Here is an 18,247-nt window from a genome sequence, read left to right on the forward strand (position 1 = left end):
AGATCATTTTTATCAGGCAAGGTCATTTCTTAACGTGGTTCTAAAGCAACAGTAAATTCAACAAGTGTCATCATTTTGGATTAATCAGTTATTATAATAATTAGATGGATTTATGGCATGTGTGATCTGCTGACCTTTACATGTGTCTTGGCTCAGTGATGTCAACATAGGTTAATTATGTAAAACTGGATTTAATTTGCCCTAAAAGCCATGGGAAGAATGTTGGCTCATAACTAGTCTGAATAAAGAGGTCAAGATGAAGCCTCCCCTTGTGGGAAAATATCACTAATTACAGCTGAACATGGACACCCTTTAAATGTCTTCTTTTTTCCTCCCCTTTCCCCCTTTCTTTTCTTTTTTTATAGAAAGTTGCAGCTGTAGAAGTGAAGCTCACACCTAATTTTGAGCATGAACTTGGCAAGTCAGGTGCATGTTCTGGTGGCCTTGCTCGCCTGTTTGGTCTCATTATGCAAGGCCCAGGAGAGGGACTACATCGTGAAGGAGGAGCAGCCAGAGAACGTTCGGATTGGAAATCTGCGCAAGGACCTCGACCTTAACCTGGACCCGACTATCAGGCTGTCCTCTCCGCTGCAGTTCAAGCCTGTTTATAAGACAGGTGACGTGCCTTTGGTGAGGGTGGAGGCCAACACGGGGGAGATTTTCACCACCAATCACAGGATTGACCGGGAGAAGCTGTGCTCGGGGGTCTTCACGGAGAAACGCTGCTACTATGAGATCGAGGTGGCAGTGCTGCCCGATGAGATCTTTCGGCTGGTTAAGATCCGGTTCCTGATTGAGGATGTGAACGACAATGCACCCCTTTTCCAGTCCACTGTCATAAACATCTCCATCCCTGAGAACACAGCTATTAACACCCGCTACCCGGTGCCATCAGCATTTGACCCTGATGTAGGGATCAATGGGATCCAACACTATGAGCTGGTCAAGGTGAGGATATATTCTGTTTTAATTAAAATAAGTATGATGTTAAAAACATTGCTCTAATTTAAATCAACTCAAAAAAAAAACAACGTTATTTTTAAAGGAGCCACATATAATAAATACATGCATATTGTTTTTTGTTTTTCATCAAAGAAACTGAAATGTTAAATTGCTAATTAGAAAAGTGTAAAAATATACAAATATAAAATGTGTCTGTTGGTCAAACTATTATTTTTCATCATTATAACAGACCTGATACTTTTTTTTAACTAATGCAAGTCAATACATTTTCATGATCTACCTCTTTACCTCTTTACTTTATCTCATGTCACACATACACTTAATAAGAACTTTATTTCTACTTATTCTATTTATTCATTTGTTTTATTTTTATTTAACCAAATGGGTCGGTTGAGAACTATATGCAATAGCTGAATATCTAATCACATTGATAAAAATAACCAATGGATTCATATACCCAGCCATTTTCTATTCCCATTTTAACCTGTTTAGGGTAGCAGGGGGTTCTGGAGCCCATCCCAGGCATCAACATGCTGCAGGCAGGGTACTGCTTGGACAGATCTCTATTTCTTCACAGTGCCAAAACAGAGACATTGAACCATGGACTTGCACATTCAAACCCAGGGGTAATTTAGCATCACCAGTTAACCTGGTGCATATGCCTTTGGACTGTGAGAGAAATCTGGAGAACCTGGAGAAAAAAAACACGCATGGACAGGGAAAGGGCACATAGAATACTCAGAGCCAAGATTTCGACTAATAACCTTCTAGCTGTCAGGCAGCAATGACAATGACAGAGGTCACAATAAAATCCATTATTTATTTATTTATTTATTTTTAAAATATTGTTCTCGCAGTTAATGTGATTATTTAACTACCATTCTTCCCTTTCCTGTGTCCAAAATTTCACATAAACATAAATTATTTCAAAGGCTTCTAATCCCATTACAAAAAGGCCCAATTTAAATAACAACAGTGTATTTAACAGATTATAGGGGGTTGTTAGCTAAACAAGCAGTGTTTAGGCATCTGTTAGAAACAGAAAGGCTGCTTTAAAATGTCTCTATTAACCTTGTGCTTTAGTAATTTATCAAAAATAAAATAATAATTTTAAGCAAAAAACTTTTATCTGTCCTGCAATGGTAATCACTTTAAAGTTAACTAGACTTACTGACACATGATTTAGATTTATTGTAAAAAAAAAAAAGATGTTTCCTTTCTCCTATCCATTCCAAAATCATGTCAGTTACTTTATCCAACTTGGTTCCTTTGTTACTACTGGAGTGACAAAAGAACCTAGATTTTACTTGTAAAACTAATATAAATTAATACATTTGGTAGGTTTGTAGATAAATTAAGAATAATATTAAGAATATTTTCACACATTAACTTTATTTAAAGACACATGGAAATGCAGTCAGGAAAGAATAATTAGACTATCCTTGTTTTTTTTTGTCCTTTTGATTATATTATGGTAATATATCTTTAGAACTAGACACTGAAGAAAAAAAATGGTGTAACTTTTTTCACTATTACTGTATATGCTACATTAAAGAACAAAGACAAATGTTATTACTAATGTCATTAAGCTAATTGGTCCAAATCATCTAAATAAAACAGAAATGGCATGATGTCTAAGTCATACTTTTACTCTTCGATGTTATTATAATAAAGGGGCTTAGATGAATTTCTGGGAGGGCATTAGAGAACTTAGAATGAAATTATGAACTAATTTCAAATACAAAAGTATGTTCTTTTTTTAGAGTCAATTTATGAACTGTCTCTAGAAATCGAAGAATGTCAAGTGTAGCCTACATGCTTTTGATTGAGCTCTGACACACTGTTGTGCCTGCAGGATGCCAGATATATGACTAATAGGCAGTGTAAATGCTGGGTTCTTGCATTGTTTTACTTTGTCATTTTAGATGACTTCATACATTAGGAATCAGGTGTTCCATGGTTCTTTGATTGTACAGTACCTTTCTCTTTATAAAAAAGAGAGAAAAAAATACCATGACCTATTTTTTCATTAAGCCAAATGTGTTGCAAAACTTGAATATTTAACACTAGCCATAAAACTTTCCATGTGCTTTATATCACTTTGGCAGTAGGCTATAAAAAATGAGCGGCTTCTTTCACCATGCAGCTATATCATAGACTGTGCATTTGAGAGTGCAGACACGGTGTATAAAACCATGTATATTCAATTTTCAGCATCCAGTTACATATGCTGGACATTGTTCTTTAAATTTAGGCAAATAAAAGCATACAGCATTATATAGTGAATTAATTTATTTGATATCCAAATGGAGTTAGATGTAAATTCAGAGCTCTATGTTTCACATATTACAAAAAAAGGAAAATAAAAATGTTTAATTAGCGTAATGGAGGAAAAACTTTAATATTCACAACAGAGAAAGGTTTGAAAAAAAGCATAATGGGATGTAGATTTGACAACTCCCCCAACAGTGACGGAATTAACATTTACCGTCAGCATCTCTCTTGCTTACCAATTGGCATTTTTAAAGCGTCTCCTCGCTGCCAGGACCTCTCCTCTGCAGTGTCCTGAATTGTTCATGTCTGGAAAATCACCAACCAAATGTTCAGCTCATTACAGTGATCATCTGCAATCATTTTCTTTGCCCTTTTCACAATATATAGCCCCATAAACCCCTGCGTGTAGTCATACATTTTAGTATCTGTGGCTTTGTGTCCCTGATTCAATTCCTCACATTATGTTCTCGTTTTACCTGAGATTAATTTCCTCGTGTCCCAGCTTCTGTATGAGTTAAAGCATTAAAGGAGCCCGAGACATTTCCTTTGTTATCATTCATTTCAGAAGTGCTGTAGAAAGCTAGGGGTTTAGTCGGGAAGGACTGTGCAAGCATTTCCTAGAATAGCTCTTGGCTGCTAAGCCACCCGTGGTCTATCTGTGTTTGGTCCTGGGAGATTTGTCTCAGAAGCTCCCCAAGAGTGATAGTTTGTCCAGTTTTCTTGTATTGTTCAGGACACATTTCTAAAATTGTACCATCATATTGCAGAGTCATCATATTCAGCTTTTTGTCACTTGCAGGTTTTTAACGCACAGAACAAATAAAAGAATTTTAAGAATGTCTTGTACAGCTTTCCCCTATTTTAAAAGCTAAAGAGATGAAAAATACTTAGCCAGTACAGAGTTATAGCTCCACAGGGGATTAGGGTTTATAAGGTTTGCTGACAAATTATCCTATGAGTGAACATTTTTCACATCATGAATTGTATCCTATGTTGTTTCTTTATTTAAGGGTTAATATAAAATGACTAATATGCTTGGATTATTTTGCCTTAATAATAGATATGCTTTCTAGCCAGCAGGAAAGGTCTATAGGGACCAGGCAGGCAAATGAATGAGAAAAAGAATATATTCTATCAGCAATGCAAACCTACATGTTGTGCTGAACTTCTCAATGTTTATTCCACTAATGAGCATCAAGTTGAGTGATATATTCACAATTCCATCCAAGTCTCATTTGAGAACTAGAGTGAAAGATGAAGCCCTTGATAATCTGAGGCACTGTTTGTGAAAATGAGGTTCACAGTCAACCCTTCCTTATCAGCAGCCAGCTCACCTCCTGCGACTGTCACTCAATCACTTTCCCATAAATTAGCCAATTCTCATTTGGTTTGACTCTGCTTCTAACCCACATTCAGCTTTTACACCAACCTTTCGACCTGTTACATGGAATTAAACACATAAAACAAGTTCAGGAGGGCATGCACACGTCACCGTTTAGAGAGCTTTGTCCCTCTTGCTCAGCCTTAAGGTTTCCAGCAAGTGATTTATGCTAGTATTTGGCCTTTTCTTACCCTGCCCCAGATCTTATCACAATCCACCAGACTAATTTTGCATTCAGAGGAATGCACAGCCTCCGAGAAAGCTCTCTTCAACTTATTGAAATGCAGTGAGGGCTGTCTTGTCAGTTTTAAAATTGTTTGAAACCAAGACAAAAGCACAGCCGAACTGCAAGCTCATAAATCACTGTGCAACATTCCCTTTGACACATGCTAACTCAACATCCTACTATTATCAGGCTTTTCCAAATATCACTGCACAGATACTGAGCTACCATGCAGAATCAATGAACTACTCAAACAGCTGAGGATTGAGGAGCTCTGTATGGATAGAGTGGATGATAACTTTACAGCTCCCAGAATGTTTCCTTGGCCCTTTAAGTTATGTGAGAAATCATTTTGCAGTGTATATAAAGATTCCACAGAGCTTAGTCATGTGGCAGTTTCTCTATATTTTATATACCTTGTCCATTTATTCCTACAAGATTTTACCCAAAGGGAACCCTAAGTAAGGCATGAAAGATCATTGCCGCAGAGTTTTTATTTTTTTTACTTAAGTAGTTCTGTCAATCACTAATGTGTTGACAACATTTCCTCTGCATGCAATTTTTCAGAGTACACAATAATTTACATGCTGCAGCTGCACGTTCTTGTGTCGGCTACAACGCTGTGTTGGCAGAAGGACAGCTCTACATTCTGCACACTCTTGTGCTTGCAATTTGGTGAAAACGGTTCCCCCTTGAATAACGAGAATGTACATATCTTAATCTCATTTGATAGCTATGCCTAGACAGAGTAATCTCTTCCAACATTATGTGCAGCATGAAGCTTATCTCTTTAAAGAGGATGCTTTTTCTTGTTTTACCATGAAACTGCTTCTGACTGAGGGAGCTTCAAAGGGCTTCTTTGTTTCATAATGTGCATGCAGCTCATTCATAGGCTTGATCTTCTTATTTCCTCCCCCTACTCTCCTTTTCTCCTCTTTTTGTGACCCTTCTTTCTGTCTTCTGCCTGATTTATTTATTTCCTCTTCCTTCTGATTTATGAACCTATATGATTCAAAATTTTACTTTAAACATTAGGAATGCATTGACTCTTAACAGCTACTGCCAGTCCCTCTGGTTTCTCATGTGGATTACTCATGCATTTCTTTTCATTTTCCTCCAGCTGTACCTTTGCGTAGATTTAGCTCCTTTTGATCAAAAAGCCTCTCTAATGTAGTAGCGTATAAAATGTAAGGTTTTTCATTCTGCTCTTTTTAATTTAAGGTGATCCCATCTTGCAGTGTTCCCAAATATAAGCTTATTGGTGTGTCTCCATTTCCATCAGTCTTTTTCCCTCTGATAATGAAACAGAAACAGTGCAAGGTTACCTAGTCTATTCTACCATATATACAAGATAGGAGGATAAATTTAATCTTATTTTTTGTGAAGACAACATATGAGAAGGCTAAAGAAATTAATAAACCCAATTGAGCTATGGTTACTTAAAAAGGATGAACAGACTTGATTAACTTGAAAGATTTGTCACATTTGAAACAGATTAAGTAGCTTTATTTGAATTTTTGCAGCCAATAAACCACAATATAGAATCACTTCATGAGGAAAAAATATTTTGACTCCATTGTACTGAGCAGAGAGACACCTCTTAAAATCTTAGGTTGTAATTCTTAAACAATTACATATTTCATTATTCACAAAGTAAACCAGTGACATTTTTATCTATGATATGGAGTTAAGCTTAAAATTGTTAATTCATGAGAGTCAAAAAAAGAACCCATAGTGACAGGTATTTAAAAAACATATTAATAGCAATGTACACATTTTTTACGCAGTAAACAATTTAAATATTTAATTATATTTAAAAGGTGGGTCGTTTAGAGATTCATAGGAAATCGTTTAATATTCAATATTAACTGCAACTATTTACTGAAAGGCAATTGTTGGCAATGCTGATGTTCTTTCTATGACCTGTTAGTTGGGGCTCACTAAAGGGTAAGATTTAAGGCATGAAGTTCTAAATAGATAGTTAATCTGGAATTTTACTGATTCCCGTCACCCGTCATTGAGTCTTTAGTTATTTGACTTTCCAAAGTGCCCTTAAAAAATGGTTTTATTCACATTGTCATGTGTAGCAGAAGAATTAACCAAAGATGTCTTGTCTTTTCAGAGTGTCAATGAGTTTGGCTTAGACATCATTGAAACCCCTGAAGGTGACAAGTGGCCCCAGCTCATTGTTCAGCAGAACCTTGATCGGGAGCAAAAAGACACCTTTGTGATGAAGATCAAGGTGGAGGATGGTGGCAGCCCCCCTAAATCTAGCACTGCTATTCTCCAAGTAACCATTTCTGATGTCAATGACAATCGTCCTATCTTCAGGGACAATGAATTGGAAGTAGAAGTTCCAGAGAACGCTCAGATGGGGACTTCAGTGGCTCAGCTTCATGCAACAGATGCAGACCTAGGATCCAATGCACAGGTCCACTTTTCATTCAGCAACCAGATCTCCTCATCAACCAAGCGTCACTTTGCCATCAATAGTTCTACTGGACTAATAACTGTAAAGCAACCTCTAGACCGAGAGGTTACTCCTGTTCATAAACTCATTGTTCTCGCAAGTGATGGCAGCTCAACCCCATCAAGAGCCACAGTGACTGTCAATGTCACAGATGTTAATGACAATGTTCCTTCCATAGACACTCGCTACATTATCAACCTGGTAAATGGGACTGTCCTACTGTCTGAGAATGCTCCTTTGAACACCAAAATAGCCCTTATTACCGTTACTGACAAGGATGCAGATTTGTACGGAAAAGTGGCTTGCTACACTGACCATGATGTTCCTTTCCGGCTAAAGCCTGTATTTAATGATCAATTCCTACTGGAGACAGCTGCCCCTCTAGATTATGAGACCACTCGTGAATACGCTATTAAGATAGTGGCTTCAGACAGAGGAACGCCTCCTTTGAACACTTCAGCTATGGTCTTAATTAAAATCAAGGATGAGAATGACAACGCACCAATTTTCCCCCAGCCGGAAATTCAACTTTCAATACCAGAGAACAATGATCCCTCAACTCAGTTAATAAAAATCAGTGCCACTGATGCAGATAGTGGACATAATGCTGAGATCATTTATACTCTTGGCCCTGATGCACCGGACGGGTTTAACATAGACAGGCGCTCAGGAATTCTCTCTGTAGGGAAGCGACTGGACAGAGAGAAGCAAGAGAGGTACTCATTCACTGTCATGGCAAGAGACAATGGCTCAACACCCCTGCAGAGTAATGTCACTGTTAGGCTAATTGTGCAGGACCTTAATGACAACAGCCCAGCTTTCACACACCCTGAATACAACTTCTATGTGCCTGAGAACCTGCCTCTCTATGGGACAGTAGGCTTGATCACAGTGACAGATGCGGACGCTGGAGATAATGCTGTCATTACTTTGTCTGTTTTGAATGGCAAAGATAATTTTATCATTGACCCCCAAACTGGTGTGATCAAACCAAACATCACCTTTGACAGGGAGCAGCAAAGCTCCTATACATTCATGGTCAAGGCAGTTGATGCAGGGCAGCCACCAAGTTCCTCCTATGCTAAGGTCACAATTAATGTTGTCGATGTGAATGACAATCGCCCTGTGTTTGTCATCCCATCCTCCAATTATTCATATGACCTGGTGCGAACCACCACCACACCAGGTTCTGTGGTCACAAGAGTGTTTGCCATTGACAATGACACAGGTATGAATGCTGAGTTACAGTACAGTATCATCAGCAGCATCATTGTCACATCTAGGGTCTCCCCTCGAGGTCTCTTTTCCATCGACAAAACAACGGGTAACATAACTCTGCAGGAGAAAATAGTATTGGCTGATGTGGGACTGCATAGGCTGGTGGTCAAGGTCAAAGATTTAGGCCAGCCTGAGTCTTTACATGCTATTGCACTTGTGCACTTGTTTGTCAATGACACTGTGTCAAATTCCACATTTATCCAAGAGCAGCTGCGGAAAAGTATGGAAACACCATTGGATCGTAACATAGGGGACAATGAGATAACGCCTCAAGCCAATGGATATGTGATTGTTGTTATAGCAATTATTGCAGGGACCATGACTGTTATTTTGGTCATATTTGTCACTGCCCTGGTGCGCTGCCGACAAACACCTAGACATAAAGTAGTTCAGAAAGGCAAGCAGAGTGGGGAGTGGGTGTCACCCAACCAAGAAAACCGTCAAATCAAAAAGAAGAAGAAGAGAAAGAAGCGGTCTCCTAAAAGCCTTCTCTTGAACTTAGTGACTATAGATGAGTCAAAGCCTGAAGACCCCACACATGAGCATGTTAATGGTACTCTGGATCTTCCGGTGGAGCTAGAGGAGCAGACCATGGGAAAGTACAATTGGGCGACCACACCTACGACCTTCAAACCTGACAGCCCAGATTTAGCCAAGCATTATAAATCTGCATCCCCTCAGCCCACATTTCAAATCAAACCAGAAACTCCAGTGGCCCCTAAGAAGCACCATGTGATCCAGGAGCTCCCCTTGGACAATACGTTTGTGGTGGGCTGTGACTCACTCTCCAAGTGTTCATCAACTAGTTCTGACCCATACAGTGTCTCAGAGTGCGGCTGTCAGGGGGGATTCAAGACTTCAGGGCAAATCGCCACCCGGCAGGTAATTCATGAATTCTTTTTTAAACCCACCCACACTAGTCCTCACTCACATTTCCCTGTTTCTGCCGTGGTAGCTGATGTAAAAAGGGAGAGAGAGCATGAAAGCAAGAGGTTTTCTCATACCAAACATGACAGTGTCTACCTAAATGCTATTTGCACCTAAAAATTTGGTCACATGAAAATGATACATAATTTCTCAAACTAACAGCCCACAGTTTGTTTGATACTGTTTTGTATCCGAAGTAATTGCAGGTTATATAAATTTTTAAAGGTTGTGGTAACTGGCATTTTTTTTTAACCTTGAATGTGAATAGTAGGTGGTGTAAAGCTTGATTTAGTGGGCTTTAGAAAAGGGACAGAGATTGGACTCTCTGTTACATTTGAGGTCAAAGGTAAATTAAGTTGTGTGTATCCGGCTGATATGTTTAACGATGCATATAAAGTGTGTCAAAGGGTCCTCATTCAGGTATTCATTTTGCCATACAGTTAACGGGGAAGGTTTTAGCTAAGGATATACAGTATATATATATAAAAAAAAAACATCCATGGGTTGGGTATGTTTGTGTGTGTGTGGTTTTGTGTGAGAGGGGCTTTAAAAAAATGACCTCACTGTTTTGCTGCTTCTATCTTTCAAATGTTATGCATCTTAAATTTACCAGTGAGAATTTGTGAGAGTGAGACTCATTTAAATAACAGGGTACAGCAAAGGGCTTATGATTCCCTTAAAGATATGTGCCAAATGCGAAGTGCTCTAATAAATAACAGCTGCTAGGGGAAATAAATGTAAATCAGATATGAGGATAGGTGGGCTTACTCTGTCCTGACAGCCCAAGCCCAGTGCTGTCTGAAAGACTGAGAGCTACTTGGGACAAGCGGGTCATACAGATCAAGGTGATGTGGAGACTAGTGACCAATATACTTAACCACTAAGGGTGCAATAGCCCATAATAAAGCCTGCTTAGCCAACTATACATTAAGCCCATAAATGTTCCACTTTAATGGCACCAATTATTATTATAAATGGCATATATAGATATACATTCTTTGCATTCTTTAAACTTGCCAATATGGACAATGACTAATCTCAGCAAAGATGTCTTGCCACTTTGATGTATTTTAGTGTGTTTGATATGACACTAAAGAAAGCTATTCTTATGTTTCTGTTGACTAAGTATTTGACCTGCCATCAGTAGCAAAATTCAATTAAGCAGGGCTGACTAGCATAAGCACAGAGAGGCAATTCATTCCCACTGATATGAATGTTTTCATTAGTTGTACTTCAGTCTCAAAGGTTCAATCACCTTAGTTGCATTTTTTCAGTTGTATTTTTTTGTGTTTTTATTTAACAATTTGATCCTTACTTGGTGGGGGGTGTTTGTGTTTCAGTTCTGATCATAATAATCATAACTGCCACTCATGCATTTCTGGGTCAATTTCATGATGTTGCATCAATATTTTTTGGATGCTTTTAACATTAGGTGCTCTCTTGTTTATGTCGACACCATGATTCTCTGTATTGTTTTTGTTATTTGTGGTTATGTTTTGCCTTTTTTGCGTCAAAGCATATTTTGTGTGACAAGTTCTGGGCTTTAAAATTCTTCATAGCGTTGTAAATGACTGTTGATCCTGTAAAGTGTAGTGCTTAGGCTAATTTATGAAGACACCCACACAGAGCTGATAGTCATTTCCCTTCATCCACCTTTTATTTGAAACCTCAGTCAAAAGCTATGCCCTGCCACACCAAATCATACATAAGCCTACTTCATGCTCTAGTGCTGAAGATTTAATCCATAATGTGTTTATATGACACACTGGCAACTTGTCAGAATGATTTTCCCCTTTTACTTGTAGAGACTGCAAGCTAATATGCAGACATTCAGTTTATGTCTAACAATTCATAATTATTATTATCACTCTGTATTTTATTCATCATAGATTTAAATGGATTTTCACTTCTGTTGCTGATCAGAGTGGAGTATTTCTGAGCAGATGATTTAAACCCATGAATATTTGATTCGTAAACATTCGTCCAAATCTTCAGGCTATGTTTATATCTCATTATTTCGAAGGTGTTTATTTCCTCAAATTTCTTAAGATGGATTATATATTTACCATTATTTCACATTTCGATGTCAAAGGGGTCCCAGCAATTGAATAATATATCAAAAGAAAAATGTCTGGTATCTGTGTCTGCTCACCAGCAGCCAACCTCTTAACAGGGCTGCAGAGACAACATACAGTCTCTAATTTTTCTGTCCCCTTAAGCAACTGCCAAGTGATTCCTCCCACTTTAGACATTACATTTCCCACAAGTTTAAAGTGTGCTTATTTAAAGCCTGTGTCATAGAAAAAAATAGCATGAAGTAGTGCCCAATGAGAATCGGTGGCTGCAGAGGTTAATTAAATGCACTAAAGGGTTAATCACTTGTAATGCAGTATGATTAAAATCACTGTAATTGGTTTGCGAATAAGACTGATAAAGATGAGAAAAAATGAAGGAAGATGTCCTTTAAGATGATCAGGGATGCCAATAACTATCCTTTGGCAAGTCAAGGCCAAGAAATTTGAGGTAAATGACCGACAGCCCATATTTGCTGTGGTCCAATTGAATTTTATTTCCCTTTGATTTAATCTCTGTTTCTTCAAAATAAAGACAATTTTAGGAGACTATAAAACAAATACTTGCTACCTGGTGCTTTCTTCTAAAGGTAAGGCTCTCACTTTTATCAGATAAAACAAAAAGAATAAGTGAGCACTCAGATATTTGTCAAGATTATTGTTGAGTGTTGAGTGCAGTTCTTAAAACAAAAAGCGCTATTTGTTCTTTAAGTTCTGCCTCTCATCAGCACGGCGCCATGCCAGCGCTCCAAAGACAGAGATCATAGGCAGGCTGTTAAGTTCCTTCCTTTGGCTTCATCAAAGTGACAACGCTTTACTGACTTTACAAAAGACTCAGGAAAAAAAAAAATAAAGCATGGAAAAGAACCTTACCATAGAATAACCATCAGGGGGGAACACAGGAGATAATTATGGTTGAAGGTCACTAATATGTTTTCAGGGGCTTACAGATGTAGCTGATAAGGAGGAAAGCTTGTAAAAATACTTCAGAGACTACAGATTTGTGCCACCATATGGCTTCATTATACAGCGAGAGCTGTATTTGCAAATGCCAGCCTCCTCCTTCCCCTCCCTTCCTCTCACAGTCTCATCATTTTCTTTTAACCCCTACCCCTTTGATATAAGAGGTCAATCTGCCTTCAGTGATGAGGAGCTCTTGTTAGAGCATGTGATTTAGCGGGGGCAGATCAAAAACTAACACCCTTCTTCAGTGATATCAAACAGCACATTTAATATACAGAAGGAAAAGGGTTAATGAATTTGTTTGGTGAAGGGTTGTTTTTTATAAATGTAACCTTCTGCGCCAAACCTCTGAAGAAGGTTTTTTTGTTTCTCTGTTCAGTCGTATCTTTATTTAAATTGTGTTTATAGCATTAGGCTTGTTTATGATATTTTTAGCAGTTGGCTTTTATTATCTTCGGAAATCAGAATTTAAAAGCAGTGGATGAATGAAGTTTGCATAAGCTTAACATTCTCAAGAATGATTATGATTTGCAATTGTTAGCTATTCACAGGTTCAAATTAGATTTAGTATAACTACCTTCAGTAAAATTACCACAGCTGAATCATATTATGGTGTTTACCTTAGGAAGCAAAAATTATGATTTACGTGATTTTATTACTTTTGTTCTTAATAGAAAGCAAAGACTATTTCTACTGATGTGAAAATGATTTGACATATTGATTTTTGTGGTCATAAGACTAGCTAACATTTTTTAATTCTAGTGTGTATTTGTTGAAGTTAGTTCTACTAGATTGCGGTCAGTTTTGGAAAAGTGACAAAATCCTGAGAAGCTAATAGCTTGTCAAACAAATCCATAAGTCTATCTAAGAATGTTAGAGGCTGCAGAATTCGTTTGTGTAATTTAGGTAGCGTAATGTGTCTGCCAGTTGTATCAATCCACCTGGTCAGCTATTGCCCCATTGACACTACCCCACTGAAACCAATCCGTGCCGAGTTCGGACCGAGCTTGGATCAGTTAACCGTGCCGAGCTTGGTTCTAATGACCATTTACACATCATGCTAGCACGGTTCCTCGCCTCCTATTGGCAGTCCACGATAATACAGATCTCAAGGTGGGATTCATAAAGACAAAAATGGTGGTTCCCATAACATTCAGGAACTTATGTGCCTCGATAGCGTCTATACCCAAATTTTAATGAAAGCCTTGGTCTCTGAATCATCCCAGGTCGCACCACGCTCTTTTGATGCTGTTTATTGTTAATAGGCTGAGAAGAATTTAATGTTGTGAACAGATGAAGAAATCTAAGAATTGCAAAGCTGGACGCACCGTAAAACCCATGAAATTAGTCAGCTGACTTTAAATAGGAGATGACATGATCTGCTCATGCACTCTTTGTTATTAGAGAACCTATCAACAACTGAACCGCAGCGTGCCCTACTGTTGAACTAGTGCTAAATTTAGCATGTTTGGTTGCATCTGACACGGTCCAGTTTAATTGCGTTCCATTTACACTCAACCGTTATCTCAGTTACCTAGCTCAGACCGTTCTCAACACGCTTTCAAAAGGGTAGTGTCAATGGGGCTTTTGACTTATCAGTCCACTCTAAGACCAACAAGACTGGAACAAAGTTTGGTATTTTGTGTAAGGCTATCATTTTTGCAATGGGATCAAAGGTACATTTTTCAGATATATAAAGTTTTAGAGCTGTTCAGATATTATCCTGATAAACTGACAATAAGCAGGTGAGCTGATGCAGCCAACAGTGTAAACATTGGAGGTATCGTATTGGAATATGGATACAGTTCAGATAAGAAAACGGCTACAAAAAAAAAATAATAATAAAAAGTTTGTGAAAATAGTTGTTTTAATATTTTATAAAATGTTATCTAAATGACTTTCAGTGTAAATTAAAATGTTAAAACATGGTTTGCCCAGCTAGGTGTTAGCTGTCTACCACCCTAAGGACATATTTGCTGATTTTTTTTCAAATGTATGATATCTGCCCACCGGTAAGAAAACCAAAATCTGAAGTGTTAGTAACTTTACAGCTCTAAATTAGCCATTTAGTAAAAGATATGATTTCCTCTTCCTTTTAAAACAAAATATTTCTAAACATTAAGAAAGAATAGAGTAAGGGACTTCTGCCATTCAGATGGCCTGCACTGTACTCTAATCATTCAACTGAGGTCTTATAAAGTAATAAAGTGATTCTAATTTTGATTTCCCTAACTTTCTGAGGCATCTTATTAAGATTTAAATATCTAAATAAAATATAGATCAAATATTGAAGGTTTTCATGGGAGATTCTATTTTTTTTTTTTTGTGTGAATTTGAAACCCATAAACTATTAACACTGCAGTGTGTGATGCTATTGTTATTGGATATCAGATTGCATGAGCATTGAAAAATGTGGCATCAAAAATACTAACATTTTTCACTATGACATTTTTTTCCTGAAATCTTAAACAAAGGTCATATTCTCCTGTTGTTTTCTGGTTGGCTCACATTAATAACAGAGATGCGCCTTCTCAATCATTTGCTGAGGAATCTACATCACTTTTCCCTGCTTTCAAAGATAAATTCTGCTATTTGGAAAAAATATGTTAATGATAATGCAAAGGCTCTGAAGGAGCACCACAAGATTAAACCATGGTAGGAATACAGTAGAACTTTGGTATTTTCAAACAAGGTTACAGTCTTTTGAGGATCCGTAGCCCTTTGTTGTTGTTGTCATTAATATTTTTAAGTTGATCTTTGTTGTTTATGCCTTTCTGTTAAATTACTGCAACCATGATTGCTATGGCAACCTTAGGCACTCAGGCCACTATCCCATTTTTAAATGTCTGCAGATGTGTTTCTAACTTTCTGAGGAACAGTGAAATATTATGTTCTGTACATATCAGAGGACCCATTTCCAAGGGTCCGAGCGAAACAGTGGGCCTAAATTCAATCAAATGTTTGTTTTAGGGGAAATGGAGAGTGCTGCACTAGTGTGGTGGGAGACAAAAAAGACAAATTGGGAGTGACAATTGGATAAGATTGCATGCTCTGATAAGTACAGGAAAATACACAAACGTGTGACACCTGGGGCATTCTTCAAGGCAACCTGACATGATAATGAGTTGATTGCCAGCAGTGCCTTGAAGAACGCCTTTTTTCTTTTTCTTCACTCTCTTTACAGAGATGTTTTTTTTTTTCTCATTCAGTGTTCAATTTAGCCTTTCACCGATAAGGCTACAGCTTAGGTTGCTCGGAGCTCATTGACATTGTAACTACAATCTCCCTATATCTGTCTGTCTCTCTATATTTCAGGAGATGGCACTGAAACCACCACACTATGGCACACTCTGTGGCACAGGTACAGCTCGCTCCCACAGGATTAAAATCAATCTCTAGCTCCTACTTCCTAGAGAGAGAAAAAGAGAGAAAAGAGGGAGAGAGGGCAAAGAAGGAAGAACTCAAGAGGTGAAACAAGTACTTTACTGTCTCTACAGCCTCAAACTGCACCTCTTCATTCAATTCAGTTTCAAAGATGAATTTGGAAGTGGGGGAAAGGGATGGGTGGGGTATTTTTGAAAAAAGGAGACGTGCTTCTCTAAAACTTGAAAAAGCTCCTCTTGTGAATCTGTTAGAAAGCTACAATGCTCCATTGAGTTCTGTGCTACATTTACCTTTATAAGAGAAGATGATTAAACCTGAACTTTTCCCCCAAAAAATGTTTCCCATGCAACCGATCTGTACAATAGCTGTGAAATTCAGTCAGTATGTATAAAGTATGTTGATATGTATGTATGTATATCTACCAAAATTTGATGGTTGTTTATATTTATTGACTGCATTATTTGCCTTGTTTAAAAAAAACTGCCTGGTGGCTATTTTATTTTTGCACCTGCTGTTTTTTTTAATTTTTTTTTATTATGACTTTTAATGTATTTATGCTGCAAGGGCCTTAAACCTAAGTTAGGATTGAGTCCACTCATGTTTTTACCCTTTTGCCTCTTTCTATTTCATTTTGAAAAGCAAGGCTGATCTAACAGATGTACACAGCCCAACAATACAACTTCATTCCCTTTTTCTTTTTAATACAATTGTGCTAAAGATCACCCAGCGATTATTACACTGGAAGAAATGGTAGGACAAGTTTAATACTCTGAGCTAAGCCACAATCACAAGGGACTAACTGCTCGGGTCATAATCAAAAGCTGTTTATGTAGGGCACATTTGAAGCGTGCTAAGCCTCACCTTTTGTGTTGCTTTCCACTCCTAAATCAGAAGTGATTTACCCATGAGATCCACATTTAAATGACTCCAGATGGTTAAAAAAAAAAAAAAAAGTAGAAGAAAAAAAATAATCCTTGGGAAGCGGTTTTGTATGAGCTGGTGGTAAAAGTTAGTTTTCATGCTCTGATATGAAAATGCAATCGTAGCATCTAAAAAAACAATACATTTAATTTTTATAAAATAAATTCAATAAAATTTGTTTTGTTTTTTTCATCATCTAATTTGCCTTACTTTCAAATCATCACCAAATGACATAAGTAGGAAACCCTCTACCATAAACCAAGTAATTTATTAGCTGAATCAGTGTTCGGCATTCCTGTTAAATGAAAAGCTTAAGACCTATTTGTTAGCTAAAGCCTAAAAGGCACCTTCAGTACTTACATAAGGCCATAAAAACAGTGCCATTAATATAGATATAGGCTGTGTACTCTCTCAGAAATGTGCAGACAGGATAGGAGCAAAAGGCTGTTTTCCCTTGTGTGAGAGGCTGTAAATAGGTAAATTAAATTACTGCACAGACCAGAAGTCCGTTTCTTATCGCGTCCCGCTTATTCTTTGTCATGGTTGTACAGACTATGCCTATTTTAAAGCTTTTAATTTATGTGTGTTTCCCCTCTCAGTGAGGCAGGCTATTATTATTTACGGAAGATATGTCCTTGCAATTATGGTATCAAATGTATTCACTGCTGCGTAGGAGCCACAGTATAAACTACCCAACTTTTTTAGCATTGTGTAATAATTAGATTTACCTGATAATTGGGGGGCGAAAAGCACACACACACACACACACATATATATATATATATATATATATATATATATATATATATATATATATATATATATATATATATATATATATATATATATATATATATACATATATATATATATATATATATATATATATATATATATATATATATATATATATATATACTGTATATACTTTTCCCCCTCAATAACGTATGTGTCTGTGTACAGGAGTCACAGGAGACCGAAAACCTCACTTTATTTAATGTGAAGTAAAATATGCACCTTACATGATCTATGTAATTGATTTTTATTTGCCTGTGTGGAGAAAAATGTAAATGTTTATGTATGTGTGAGCTTCTGAAATTTATTAAAGTCTTTTGCATTGTATGGAATGGTGATTCTCCTTACTGTTCTTGACATTTCATATGGGTACATTGCCATAAAGGTAATACTTTAAGTGATGTAATTCAAAAAAGAAAAGCTTATATATATATATGATATAGAAGCATTTGACACATTTGTTTCCTTTAATTCTGTTATTTGCTTTTTTTATGATTAGTATTTAAACATAACATTTTCAAATGTAGTTCCTCAGTAAAAGAAAATATTAAATAAGAGCAATATAAATAGATAATTGTAATTAAGCTGGTTATTTC

General features: G+C 37.1%; 1 protein-coding gene across 8 annotated transcripts in view; it reads left to right on the top strand.

Moving 5' to 3' along the window:
• Positions 1–18,247, top strand: part of pcdh11 (protocadherin 11) — a 192,727-nt gene that overhangs the window by 6,521 nt on the left and 167,959 nt on the right. For 7 of the 8 annotated variants that reach the window (XM_038292607.1, XM_038292609.1, XM_038292610.1 and 4 more), the window contains exons 2-3: positions 362–948; positions 6,964–9,471. In XM_038292607.1, coding sequence (XP_038148535.1) covers positions 409–948; positions 6,964–9,471 — 3,048 coding nt within the window. In that variant the 5' untranslated portion in view covers positions 362–408. Of the gene's footprint in view, positions 1–361; positions 949–6,963; positions 9,472–15,866; positions 16,889–18,247 lie in introns of those variants that run through there. The other variant, XM_038292614.1, reaches the window with a different exon arrangement.

This window comes from Cyprinodon tularosa, unplaced genomic scaffold, assembly GCF_016077235.1.
Source record: "Cyprinodon tularosa strain WSP-4 unplaced genomic scaffold, ASM1607723v1 ctg314, whole genome shotgun sequence".
Taxonomy (NCBI): domain Eukaryota; kingdom Metazoa; phylum Chordata; class Actinopteri; order Cyprinodontiformes; family Cyprinodontidae; genus Cyprinodon; species Cyprinodon tularosa.